The sequence below is a fragment of the Callospermophilus lateralis genome, chromosome 14 (assembly GCF_048772815.1).
Source record: "Callospermophilus lateralis isolate mCalLat2 chromosome 14, mCalLat2.hap1, whole genome shotgun sequence".
Taxonomy (NCBI): domain Eukaryota; kingdom Metazoa; phylum Chordata; class Mammalia; order Rodentia; family Sciuridae; genus Callospermophilus; species Callospermophilus lateralis.
Genome location: NC_135318.1, coordinates 30,139,867 through 30,154,213, shown reverse-complemented (window position 1 = coordinate 30,154,213; position 14,347 = coordinate 30,139,867). Strand labels below are relative to the sequence as shown.

The following is a 14,347-nucleotide window of genomic DNA, read 5'->3' as shown; positions in this document are numbered from 1 at the left end:
TTATCTTAATCATTCAATTAATGTGTTATTTAATGTATTTTGGAGGTTTGTGTTATCTTTTTAATAAATGTTTTTGGTTTTAATGTAAACATCACTACAATTTGGAAACCAAAACTCAATGGCCCTACCTCAATGACATGAAATAATAAACTAAGGGCAGAATGAAAATCTTAAAGTTGAAAAAGTATTTTTAAATTGTTAAATGATAAAGATGCTTATTTTGTTTTTGTAATTAATTTTCATTTTAATTATCTACATCCAAATAAAAACTCTGGCCAACCCTTCTTGTATTATCTGGACCAGTGGTTCTCAGTGTTTTCAACTACCTGCATCTTTGAACTAAATGCATATTCACCTATGCAATTTCCCCTTAGAAAAACATAGTTTCCAAAGTGATATCCTCACAGATATAACAATTCTTAGCCCCAGAAATCACAGTGACTACAAACAAGTGAAAGGGATATTAGAGAGGTAGCGTTATACTTACTTTTCTCTACAACTAATTTGTAAACTTTGTGTTGTTACCTGCATTTGAGAATCATTATACAGAGGTTGATTACAGGCAAAAACTGATTTTCAGACCAATTGTAAGTAGCCCACACAGTATTTTAAAAATAAGAAAAAATTACACAAAATTGTGGATTGTTCATTTCTCTTAAAATAGAAGTATGGCAACTCTAGTACATTTTCCTGAATAATAACTGGATAAAACTGTGAGCTATTTTTATAGTAAAATATATGTGTAATTCAGTGTAATTCCCACCAGTCCATGTTGTATTACATTTAACCCACATCTTTCATTTATGTCACTATCTGGCCCTGCAGACATTTGAATTTGTAGCCTTGGTCTGGATCATATTTTCTATGTAAAACATTATATAGATTTTCAAAACTTAGCACCCTTTCCTTTCTCCAAGGAAGTGAAAACAAAAGATATTCAGGACAAATAGCCATACTTTAAAAAATCTCTAAAGAATGAAAATCATGTGTGAAAATACACACATGTATACTTATACGCTTATTTTACAGGTATGTATGCATATTTATGAGCATGAGTATATGATCATAAACACATATAATCATATATACTTGCATTTTCAGTGAAGTCAGTTATAGTTCTATATAAAGTTATGAACCAGAAGTTAAAAGACCTACCATGTTTCCAGTCACACAGATATCTCACTACCCAGCAAGCTGGGTGATTTCAGAAAAGCCTTTAAAAATCTCTCTGAATCTTATTCAATAATTGTAGAGTAAGGAAGTTAGTAGTAGTTCCTCTGAAAATCACTCTTTTTAGATTCTCCGTTAAGAGAAGCAGATGAGGGAAACACAGATCAATATAATTAAAGTTGTAGAGGAGGATTTAAAAATGGCTTACCTCATCATTTGTTAGTTTAAGGAATAAATCTCCAAGAACCCCTTGGCGTGGCCATTTCAGGACCCTTTCCTGCAGTGCATGAAGCAAATCCAGGTGCTGCTGGACAATGTACCGTAAAGACCCAGGGAAGAGGCTTTAAACAGAGCACAGAAAGAAACACTTGCCAGGTGTAGAGAAGAAAAGATCCTACAAGCATAAATGCAGGGCCTGGGGATGTGGCTCCGTGGTAAGTGGTCCCCTGGCATGCATGAGGCCCTAGATGAAACCCCTAGCATGGGGGCAGGGGTAGGGATAAATATAGCAGGTCACATTTTCACCATCCTCTGAAATACTGTGAGTTACAGGTCTGCATTTAAGATTAAAAAAAAAAATTGTCATAGACCTTAGCTGATACCTTCACACTGTAAAAAGACCCCATTACTGATGGCCTCTATACAAATGTGTATTGATCAAATAGTAAGAGCCCATCACTCAATTGATCTTTTTAAAGTTCACCTGGTACACTCTTATTTATCATACCTAAGAGTGGAAATTCTAAGGGAAGCCTTTTTAAAAATATTTTATACTTATTCCAATTTAATATGCAAATAATCTATTCTAATTTGTGCTGTAGATGACAGCATCTAATGTGGCACTTAGTTATTCTTGGCTAGCAGACTGCTATTTAGGTAAGTAGGAAAATTTGTTTAAAGCTAGTAACTAAAAGCTCGGAGTTCGGGGGCAATGAGAGGGTCTCTTTTCCCCTTTCTTTCAGTTCCTAAGAGGCAAACTAGGCAAAGACAAAGTCTTGCCTGCAGAGGCTAGAGACCAGGGCTGTCCTGGTACTCCCTGGAGTTTCACAGAATCTCTTTCCCATCCTCAAATCTCTTTCCTCTTCCTCTTAATATGAATCATTTTTCCCCCAGAGGAAATGAAGGGAGGAAGAGAGAAGTCAGAGAAGGGTGCAGTGGAAAAGAGAGATAGAAGTAAATTGAAAGTAGGTTCCCTGTGCTTTCAACACAACAAATTTAAGAAAGATGAAAGCGATGGCCTACTTGTCATTGAGTGCTAAACTTATTTAAATACTTCCTCAGGTTCTAATGGGAGCAAATTAGTGGACAACTGGGGTAATTTGCCAACAAGCAGAACTCTGCTGAAAAAGTAGAAAGGACATCAAATTGAGAAGAATGGTTGGATTTTTCGACCCATTTCCAAAGACTTCCCTGTGATTGTAACTCAGCGAAGACAAACAAACCAGAATAAGGTACCAAGCTCCCCTATGAAAGATACAAACTATGATGGTTAACTGGGATTACCAATTTGATTGGATTAAGAAATGCATAAAGTTAAGAGACTTTTGGGTACATTGACGAGGGTGTTTCCAGAGATAATTATTATGTGGAAGAGCAAACCAAAGGGTGAGACCTGCCCTGAATGTAGATGGTTTAGTCCAAAAGGCTGGGGACCTGGATGAAAAGATGGGAGAAGGAGAAAATCAATGTAGATTAAAACTCATTCTTCTTGAGCAGCTGCTTAGACAGCTGCTGAGATCACCTGAGGACACTGGATTTCAGCTCCTTCCCTCTTTCAAAGCAGACTCTGACCAGTCTCCAGGGAGTGTCCAGCCTCTAGTCGTGAACTGGGACTGAATCATAGGTGTCTCCTCTTCTTAGACTCCGGCTTGTTGGACTGAGCAGCTACTAGTTTCTCCAGTCCTCCACTCAACAGTTGACCAGAGGGGACTATTTGGCTTCTGATCCTGTAAGCCAATCTAATAAATCCTCTTTTCATAATAAGATAGATAGATCCTGTTGATTGTTCCTCTAGAGAATCCTGACTAATATACAAGGAAACCTTCCATTCCATTCCCTCCACATATGCAAAGGTTGCTGATCCTAAATATCAGATGAGAGACCTCTCGATCTGAGCTGTACAGATAGAATGGTGGACTTGGAAGGTCTTAGTAATCCCTGTCTAGACCAGAGAGGAATTTAGAGGGGTTGCTAGAAGCCATGCAGAAAGACTGGGAAAAGACCATAAACCTGTCGGAAGAAAGCACAACTGATGGTGCTGACAGAGTAAAACAATTGTATCATCAAAAGTCTAGATGCAAAAACATTTTTGCCTACCCAGAGGCTATAATTTTAAGTTAATAAATTTTCTCTTGCCAGTCCAGTAGTAGGCTAAAATAACTTCTGGGCTTCAGGTGCAGAACACTACAACCATATTGGATGGGCAGGGATAATTAAATATGTGCCACCTGGCGGCTATCTATAGCACAGAGCTGGTTCAGTTCTGGGTGGATGTGGCACTGGAGTTTAGCTTATCAGGCTAAATTAAATGGCAGTCCTCCCCATAAGTATTCAGACAGGTGTTTAATGTTAAGGTCGTGGCCCTATCTAGGTGAGTCAGACCAAAAAGGAGCCCAGAACTCCAACTTTTGTGATCTTCCAACAAGATCTGCCCAAGCTTCAGTTGGGAGCATGTGCTTGCAGCTTCCAGCCCATTCCGTCAGGCACAGGCTGCCTCGAGACAGGCTAAGGCAGCTCTTGAGCAATTCACTTCTTTTCCCTCCCAGGGAAAATCTAAAGCTTTATTTTAGTTTGAGATGTGGCAATGTCAGGTTTGAGTGTCAAGTTGCAGTTGTCGTGGTTTTTATTTTCAACCCAGGTTACTTTCCAATAGGGTAGAAAGTGCCAAAGGCTTGCAATTTGTGATGGAAAAGGCAGTAAATGTTAATACATTTATTTTCACCTTTGCATGGAGAATACCAATTAGTCCATTTAAAGTACTCAGAGGTTTCAGAAAAGCTTAGGAAAAAGAAGAAGGATAATGAAAATCTAATTCTAGGGTAGATAAATGGCAACACTGCCACACTCAGAACCAGAGATTCTTTTTTTTTTTTTTTTTTTTTTGGTACCAGGGATTGAATTCAGAGACACTTGACCACTAAGCCACATCCCCAAACCCTCTTTGGTATTTTATTAGAGACAGGGTCTCACTGAGTTGCTTAGCACCTCGCTTTTTGCTGAGGCTGGCTTTGAACTCATGATCCTCCTGTCTCAGCTTCCCAAGCCACTGGGATTACAGGTGTGCGCCAACACGGCCGGCTCAGAGATTCATTTTGAGTATCAAGAATATGGAATTGATGCTTTTTCTCTGCTTTGTTTACAAAAAGAAAAGAGGGCTACCTTGGTAAATAACTAATATGAATAGCATTATCATGGATATATGAAATAACTATCTTTTGTTGAGGATTATATGCAGCTTTAATTTTTTTAATCTCAAAGTTTGGGAGAGGGATCTACTTCTTCTTACTCAGTGATAGAGAGTAATGTCAGAATGAGAGAATGTCAGAAAAATAGGAAGTGACAGCAAGTAAAAAGGACTCTACTATTTTGACAGCTTCAAATATATTTAGCATCTCTATTTGGCAGGTCAATTGAGAGCCAAAATAAGAACTTTTGGGTTGTTCAAGAGAAAAGCCTGAGTTTTGAAATAGGAAGAGATAAATTTGTGCCTCTTGCTTTTGGAGAAATGTTTCCTATTCCTGTTAGTTGAAGTGGTGTCCTTGAAACCACAAGGTCCTTAGAGAGAAACTGTGTGACATGGAAAGAGTACAAGGTTCCAGGTCATACAGGCCTGCTTTTGAATTCTGGCACTAATTGTCTATGTGGCTTTAAACTTCTCTAGATCTTAGTTTCTTCATCCATAAGGTAGAAATCACAGCATTTGTGTTTTATTAATTGTTTGTTTTTGTGGTCCTGGGAATGGAACCCAGAGCCTCACACATGCTACTGACATCACCAGCCCCAAGTCTGGTGAAGATTTCATGAAGTTAAAATCAAGTGCCTTGACTTCCACTACGTATCAATAAAGTGGGATGGTTTATTCTTAAAAAAAAAAAAAAAAATCAAGTGCCTAGCATAGGACCTGCAAACAACTCTCTTTTTCTCTTTTCCCATTCTTGTCCTAGTTTCCCAAATTGACAGAAACTAGGAAGAGACTCTGCTGGTTAGGATTCTCAGACATGGAAGCAAAGCCACACCAAAAGGTAGACTCACCTTTAGATTTGATTAATGTAAACTGAGCAGGTATTTAGCAATAGCAAAACAAAACAAAACCCTAGAGGCTAGAAACTTCCCAGAACCGTGAATGAGAGGTGGAAGGGTTAGATAAGCTGTATTGGTATCTAGAAGGGAAAAATCAATGGTCAGAGGGGATAGGAAGGAACTGTGAGAATCCAGGTGGCCACTGAGAGAAGGTGAAGCCCAGCCCAGAACCTCTATTGCTCACAGCTTTAAATGTGTTACATTATCCTTTCTGTTCATTACTACTTTAAATTTTGTTCACCTCAGTTTTTCAGAAATATGATCCTTGAAAATAGTCAAGGCACTTGTGAGTTTATCGGGGAATATTTCCTCACTTTAGTCATTTAGATAGGAGGAGCACTGTGTTCTGGTGACATGGTGTATTGCTGGGAGCTGCAAAGTCAAGCAAAATTAGGGGCATGGTAGGGAGCAGAAAAATATAATTAGGGGCTCCCCATCCATTTATTTGGATTGGCCTTTGCCTGCCTCAATTGTTCTGGATCATTTCATCTTTATTACATTAGTCTTCTTCACCAATTCTTATTTTTTTTCCTTCCTGCTTTCTCTGAACAGAGAGTAAACGAGAAAATCTACACTATGAACAGGTATAGATTGAGGTGTGTAACATTAGGGATAGTAGCTGTTACGATACTTTACCTACACTTTAGAGCACTGCCCCACAACACAGGTGTGTGAGCGTGCATGCACGCGCGCACGCGCGCACACACACGCAATCTTAGAAGTGACCTGGTACTGTGGGAGCACCTGAAGAGTTATATCATTCCAGTGTCATTTATCCAATGGATACTTAATGCTTTAGACCCACCATATCCATTTCCTTGTACTTCTTTGAGACCTGTGATCCATGGCAACAGGGAGCAATGCCTCTCTTTAAGTTCTTTTTTTTTTTTAATTCGTTCTTCTAGATATATGTGACAGTAGAGTATATTTTGACACTGTATACACACATAGAATAAATATAACTTGTTCCAGTTAGGATCCCATTATTGTGGCTGTACATGATGTGGAGCTATATTGCTCACGTATTCATATATAAGGACAGGAATGTTATGTCCGATTCATTCCACAGTCTTTCCTATTTCATGCCCACTCTCTTCCCTTTTTTCCCCTTTGTCTAATCCAATGAACTTCTATTCTTCCCCTCCCTTGTTGTGGGTTAGCATCTGCATATCAGAGAGAACATTCTGCCTTTGGCTTTTTAGGACTGGCTTATTCCACTTAGCACGATATTCTCCAGTTCCATCCATTTACCAGCAAATGCCATAATTTCATTCTTCTTTATGGCTGAGTAATATTCTACTGTGTATATATACCATATTTTCTTTATCCATTCATCTGTTATAAGGCAACCTAGATTGATTCTATAGCTTGGCTATTATCAATTGAGCTTCTCTAAACATTGACATGGCTGTGTCACTGTAATATGCCCTTTAAGTTCTTAGCCACCATATCAGAGACACTGCAGGTCCTGGAGACTATACTCATTTTCTTACCTGCTGAGAATCTAAGTTTGAGATTTTCCAGGAGTTACCTGCTATCATTGCTTATTCTTTTTTCAAAGATTATTTCCAGAACTCATTGAAGGCCCCAGAATTCCCAAGGTGGAAATGATGAACAACTTACCTTAAATTCTAATCAATCTGAAAAGCAAAGGCAATGAATACATGGATACCTTCTCTCTTTGGAATTCCTCTTTCCATCTGACCCCTGGAATGTTGCCTTTATCTTCAGGATCAGAGAGATGTTAATAACATATTTTCTTTCAGATTCAAGCAGTTCTAGAGCCACAGTTTGTCTTTTGGCTTTAAAAACAAACCAGAGGGAATTTTTGTTAATCATTCTTTCCCAAATCCTACAAAATGACAGAAAGCAATAAAAAGATATCAAAAGCAGAAAAAAGACAGCAAATTTTTGGAAGATGGAAAACAGAAAGGAGATATAATATAAGATATAATTCATTCAGCAGAGCAAAGGACACATAATCTTCTTGCTCCTGTCTGCAGATAGAGAATCCACTGAGAAGCAGCAGAAAGACTCAAGGACTGTATACACCAAGAAAGTGCAAGTAAGGGCCACTGCTAACAAGTGAAATGGTCAAAAGTCTACGTAGGTGCGTTGAACACACAGATTCTCACTGGCTTCCTCACTTCCATCCCTTGGGAAATGGGAAAAGTGAAACTAGAGAAGCCCTTTCTCTGGGATCTGGGCTAACAACTCCAGACGTAGAGGGCAGGGTTGAGATGCTAACATGAAAACAAGGGCACTCACAGAAGGCCCCCTGCATTCTGAACAGTGAGATTCCCCTGGGTCCCCTTCCCCTGCAGGACCCAGAATGCCACTAGCCAGGCTTTATCACTCCAGGCAAGGGGGAGAGTCTTCCACTTGATAAGCTGAACTTCCCAAGGAAAAAAAGGCCCTCAGAAATTGATATGAAGAGGCCACCTGCCAAAAAGTTCATTTGCTACCTGATTCACCATCTGTAATGAAGCCCATTTATTGACAAGCTTAGATAACACAAAATTTCCAGTTGTTTTTTTTTAAGGATCTCTTGAAGATACTCAGGCATTTGAATAAGTGTATACCATAAAAGAGAGAAAAATGTATATGTGCATTTATTTAAGGTGGGGGAGACTGAAGAAGCAGAGACAATGTAAGATATAATGAAAACTTTTTAAAACTATATAGTTAATATTATCAAAGAGATATGAGAAAAATATTCCAGCCATTTAACAATTATAAGATGCTATTTTTAAAAAGACAGAACGCTTTTAAAAAGAAACTTTTTTGGCATTTTTTTAAACAGCAGAAATAAAAAGGGTAGAAGATAAAGTCAATGAAATCTCCCCCAGATAAAAACAAGAAGAAAGAGGACATTGAAGAAAAATAGGAGAGAAAATATGACAGTTGAACAATTCAGTCTAAGAGATTCAAATTCAAATTATTAGAAGCTTCAGAGAAAATGAAAAAAAAATGGGTAGAAGGATATTACCAAAGTAATAGTAGAAAAAAAAATCCAGGCCATGTATTCCCAAAGGAAAGGGACCATTGTATTCTGTGTAATTAAACAAAAAGACTCTCACATCATTGGAAGGCACAGCACATCACCATGGAAACTTAAGCACACCAAGGATAAAGAGAAGGAGACTCATCGTTACCAGGTAGAAAAATAGGGTAACATTCAAGGGACTGGGGTTCACAATGGTATTGAACTTTCCAATAGCAACATTAGAAACTAGAAGACAATAGAACAATTGCTTCAAACTGATGAGGGAAAATGGTTTTATGTTAAGCCAAATTATCAGTCATGTATGTGAAAACTACTAGATGATGTGTTTCATCAAAATAAGGAGTAAACCAAGATACCAAGAATATTCAAGATGAAAACCCATAATAAGTGACCATAAATTTATGGTTTGGATCTGGGATGTCCCCTGAATCTCATGTTTTGAAGACATGATCCCCAATGCAACAAGGTTCAGAAGTGGGGCTTTTAGGTAATGATTAGGGTTCTGACCTCATCAGTGAATTAATCCAGCAAATAGATTAATTCATTGATAGCTGAATAGACTACTAGATGGTAATTGTTGACTGGTAAGTATGGCTGGAAAAAGTAGGTCACTGGGGGAGTGGCCTTGGGGACTATATCTGTCCCCAGCTCCTTGCGCTTGAGCTCTCTCTCTCCTCCCCTCCTTTTTTTCCTGTCTCTCTCCTGCCTGGCTGCCATGCGCTGAGCAACTTTCATTTTCACCACAATTTCTACCAAGACCTTCTGCCTCCCTTTGGGCCAAAAGCAAGAGTTGGCTAACCATGGACTGAACCTCTGAAACTTTGAGCAAAATAAACTTTTCTCCACTAAGTTGTTTTTGTCAGGTATTTTGGTCACAGCAACAAAAAGCTGGCTAACACAGTAACCATGCAGGAATCTAGCATGGGAGAAATATGAAGGAAATTCCTAGGAAGACTGAAGTCCCAGGATAATACAGTGTAATGGGCCATAGTAGACTAGGATGACAGCGGTCCCTTGGGCAAATGCTTTAAAGGAAAAAAAAAAAAAAAAAGGTAGAGTTTCTCTTAATATTGCTAAGAAAAATTCAAGAAGATCTTTATAAATTGAAAAATATAAGAAGATAGGAAGAACATAAATACCCTTTTATTCAAATAGAAGACTTTATACCACCAAGGTATCATTTCTCTGATAATTTGAATAAAAATATAAATTCTAGAATTAAACTCACCCATATAAGATCACTTGACTTTCCCTTGTGTAAATTAATGGGGGTATTTTCAGTAACTAGCACTGAAGTAACTCTATAATCATCTGGGGGGAAAAATGATTTTGGACCCCTTTCTCACACCATATGTCAAAATTTATTCTAAATAAGTGATAGGCCTAAATGTGAAAGCTAAAATTATAAATATTTTAGAAGAAACACATGAGAATAACTTTGCAACCTTGAGATAGGCAGAGACTTCTTGGAAGCACAAAAAAGTCACAAGCTATTAAAAGAATTTAAAATTGGCAAATAGGATTTCATCAAAATTTAAAACTTTTATTCATCAAAAAATGACTAAAAGTGAAAAGGCAGACCATAGACTGGAATAAAGTATTCTCATCACATATATCTGATAAAGGCCTCATAGCCAGATATAATTTAAATTTCTAGACAAAAAAATAATCCTAAAAAGGACTTAAACAGGTACTTTGTAAAAGAAGATTTATGGAGAATCAATAAGCATATGAGGAAAAGATGTTCAATATCAATATCATCAGAGACATACAAATTTAAAGTATAGTATGGTACTACAAGTACCAACTCATGAGAATGGCTAAAATTAAAAAGACTGTTCATGCTGACTATTGGCAAGGATGTGAAGCAACTGGAGTTCTCATTAATTGCTGGTGGGAGTATAAAATTATCCAACCACTTCAGAAAACTGTTTGACATTTCTCTTAAATATAACCTTAGCCTCTACAACAGAGATTCCACTTCTAGGTGTAAACCCAAGATAAATAGGGTATGTACTTAAAACATTTGTATGAGAATATTCATAGCAGTTTAATTAGTAATAGTCCCAAACTGGTAGCAGTAGAAATGCTCATCATCGAAGAATGAATTTTTAAAAAAATGTAGTATATTCATTTAGTGTGATTAATAAAATGGAATTAATAACTCCATAATATAAGTGAATCTCAAAAAAACATTATATTGAGAGAAAGAAGCCAGACACAAAAAAAGCACATACCATACAGTTCCATTCATGTGAAGTTTGAAAACTGACAAAAGTAATTTATGGTAGTAGAAGACATAGTAGAAGTTTTTTGGTTAGATATTGATTGGAAGGTTATGAGAACTTTCTGGGGTAGTAAAAATATTGTATATGTTGATCTGAGTGATGATCACTGTGGATACACATACATAAAAAGTCAAGAATCTTAAATATACACTCTGTGAATTTTATCTCTAGCTATAAATTAACCTTTAATAAAGTACCGTTTGCAAAATAGTAGCACAGACATTTTTTAAAAAGCTGGGAACAAGTACCAGAAGAAACTGCCAAAAGAGCTCAAAGTGGTTGCTGCTGTTTTTTTTATAACAAACCTTTTAGTACTATTTAATTTTTAATGTATTTGATAATAAAAATAAAATTTAGTTTAAAAAATTACCCTCCATTGTAGGAAATGCCATTGTTTGAACATAGATAAGTGTTCAGTAATGATCATGGCAGGAAGGAAAGAGGGAGGGAGGAGAGAACCTGTTCTAGTGATTGGTATTTCGGTAGAGAACTATTAATAAAAGGTTTATATTTTGAAGATTCCACATCACTAAATAGTTCATGAAGTTTTGCCTTCTTCTCCACCAACCTTATGTTGGTTTTTATTTCCAAAGCACTATATTGCTAAATGTCATGGACATGCAAAATCTAGGCTAATACCCAACAGGCCATGTGACCTCTGGTGAGTCCCTTTACCTCTGTGGCCTTTGATTGCTTCATCTGAAAAAGAACCCAGAGACTAGGTGTCACATTTGTCCACTGGATCTACATTGCCAGGATTCTAGCCCTTTGGTTCCAAGCCCTGGTATACCTTATACTTTAAAATTTTAACCTGCATTACCTGTGAAACTTACCAGCTAAAGAGGTTTCACATAAAACATTCTCCAGGGAGCTGTGTCTACCCTGGCCAGTTTCCTTGAGTTTATCTGGGTGGTCTTTTGTGACATATTCTTCGCCCCATTCTTTGCCATCCTTTGGCTGCCTCCATACACCAGATGAGAGGTGGCCTTTGGGCTGGATATCAGCTGAGAGACAAGACTTGAGGTTTTCATCTGCTTCTGGAGTTGTTGGGTTCACTCCTGTAAAATAACACCTGCTGTCAAGATCTTTCTTAAAAAAAAAAAACAAAAAAAAAAAAACAGTATCTGGAGCCTATCATGCTAAGTGAAATAAGCCAATTCCCCAAAACCAAAGATCAAACGTTTCCTCTGATATGTGGAAGCTAACCCACAATAAAGGGGAAAGGAGAATAGAAGCTCAGAGGATTAGACAAAGGGGAATGAAGGGAAGGAAAAGGAGATAGGAAAAGGAAAGACACAAAAATGAATCTGACATAACTTTCCATGCTTGTATATTTATATTTAAATGAACTCTACTGTCAGGTATAACTAAAAACAACCAATAAAATGTCCTAACAAAAGAAATGAAAAAAAACAGTGTTCATTACTAACTCTCAGCTAATATGCCCCTGTATGTGAACAACTGTCCTTCAAGGATTAAATATGACAATTAAGGATCAAAAGTTTCACCAACTGCAAGGTGTTACCTCTCTCTGCCTCTAGACAAACCCTCTACTCTTTTTACATAGGCTCTACAAATAGAGTTTTTAAAATAAAGGTATGGGGCTAGGAGTTTTTCTCAGTGGTAGAATATGCAAAGTTCCAGGTTCAATCTCCAGCACCACACATATAATAATAATAATAATAATAATAATAATAATAACAATAATAATAATAATAATAAAAAAGAAGTAAATAAATAAACTTGTAGCTAATTTAGAGTAGCATGTACTGACTCCTCATGTTAGCCTCCTCTCAGGTGAGCACACCAGGTGCCAGCAACATTGTGGGGAAGGAAGAACAGAACGAGGAGGAAGAAGGATGCCAAAGACAATGTCTTCTTTTGCTATCCCCTTCACCTTGATGATGTACATTGGAAAAAGGAAGGGAAAGGGAAGATGCAATAATACATGAAATTCTGGTAAATTGTCAATTCAGTAAATAACTTGAATTAAACCATACAGATGTGTGGTCCATGGGAAACTTACATCATGAAACAGTCACCTGTGAGATTTCAGTAGATGTTAATTCATTAGTAATTGAAAGGAGCCAGGAAAAAAAAACAAAGATTATTCCCCAGGCCTTCACCCATTCCTGGGTTTAAACAAGTCACTGACCCACTAGCACACATCCTAGGATCTTAGCAACAGCAACGCTTTACCTTGCCTGAATTCTTTCATGCTTGTTTTGGGACTGAGGGAGTAGAGGCAGAAAAGATGTAAGAGGGAAAGAGTGGAATTGATGGAAGAAAAAAGAACCAACAGAAGAGCCACTTACCAGGACCCATCATTCCCTTCACATTACTCTCTCCTACATGAACAGATCTGGACTCTTGGGCTGCAGAGAAAGGAAAGTTCTTACTCAGCATTCATTCCACCAATGTACTAAGAACCTTCTATGAACCAGGCACTGAAAGACTCATAGATTTTATACTTTGTTGGGAAAGACACAGCAGCCAAAAGGAAGAAAATTATAGTATGGTGTGGCAAGTGCTGTTTCTCAGCTGCAAAATATATATGACAGTGGTACTTACCTCAAATGATTGCCATAAGAATTAAGTAGGTAGAACTACTTAAAGTAGTACCTGGAATACTGTAAGAGCAAAATTATTGTTTAACCATGATGATAATAAAAATGAGAGGTGAATGATACTGTTAAAATGTAAGTCAGACTCCTCTGCTTAGCCTTTCAATGGCTTCCCATTTCAGCGTAAGAAGACCAAGTCCTCATAATCATCACACAGCCCTAGAATATTTGCTCTCTCTGCTGCTTGTTTGATTTCTTTTCTCTGTCTCTCCCTCCTTTCTCCCTCCCTCCCTCTCTTTCTTTCTTTCTTCTTATCATATTTCCAATTCTCTCCCTCGTCCACTCTGCTTTAGCTTCAATACTCTTCTTGCTATTCTTTGGGCCCGTCAGTTCTGTTCCCACCAAGACCTTGGCACTAGCTGTGCCCTTTCTTCCCCTTCATATTCATAGGTCAATTTTCTTCCTTCCTTCAGATTTTACCAAGCACTCTATCTAAAATTGCAATCCTACTCTACTTACTTTCTCCTTAACTTACCATCATCTAATACACTACATATTTACTTAGTATTTCTATTATTATTATTTGGTACTGAGAATTTAACACATGGACACTCTACCACTGAGCTGCATTTCCAGCCTTTTAAACTTTTTATTTTGAGACAGGGTCTTGCTCAATTGCTTAGGGTCTCTCACAGTTGTTGAGGGTGGCTTCGAGCTTGTGATCATCCTACGTCCTGAGTCACTGGGATTACAGGCAGGCACCACTGTGCAAGGTTTAATTTTACTGATCTTGTTCATTGTCTGCTTCCCTCACCACAAAGGCTCTGTGAATTCTTGTTGTTTTTCTCATCACTATGTCCACCATCTAGAAAGTGCCTGGGATGGATGGTTGGATGTGGGTAGAGGAATTACAGGTGCGATGAAAGTTTATTAGAGGTGCACTTGACCTGGATTTGGTGGGGAGGAGAACTGGACACCAGAAAGGATGGTGCCTGGAGTATTTTCTTGTATTTTATGAC

At 37.7% G+C, this 14,347-nt stretch overlaps 1 protein-coding gene across 1 annotated transcript in view; it reads right to left on the bottom strand.

The window, feature by feature from the left end:
- Arhgef33 (Rho guanine nucleotide exchange factor 33) overlaps positions 1-14,347 on the bottom strand; it is a 46,524-nt gene that overhangs the window by 18,773 nt on the left and 13,404 nt on the right. The window contains exons 6-9 of the mRNA XM_076833519.2: positions 13,080-13,139; positions 11,598-11,822; positions 7,142-7,271; positions 1,379-1,511 (exon numbers count right to left, since the gene is read on the bottom strand). Of these exons, the coding sequence (XP_076689634.1) occupies positions 1,379-1,511; positions 7,142-7,271; positions 11,598-11,822; positions 13,080-13,139 (548 nt within the window). The remainder of the gene's footprint in view (positions 1-1,378; positions 1,512-7,141; positions 7,272-11,597; positions 11,823-13,079; positions 13,140-14,347) is intronic.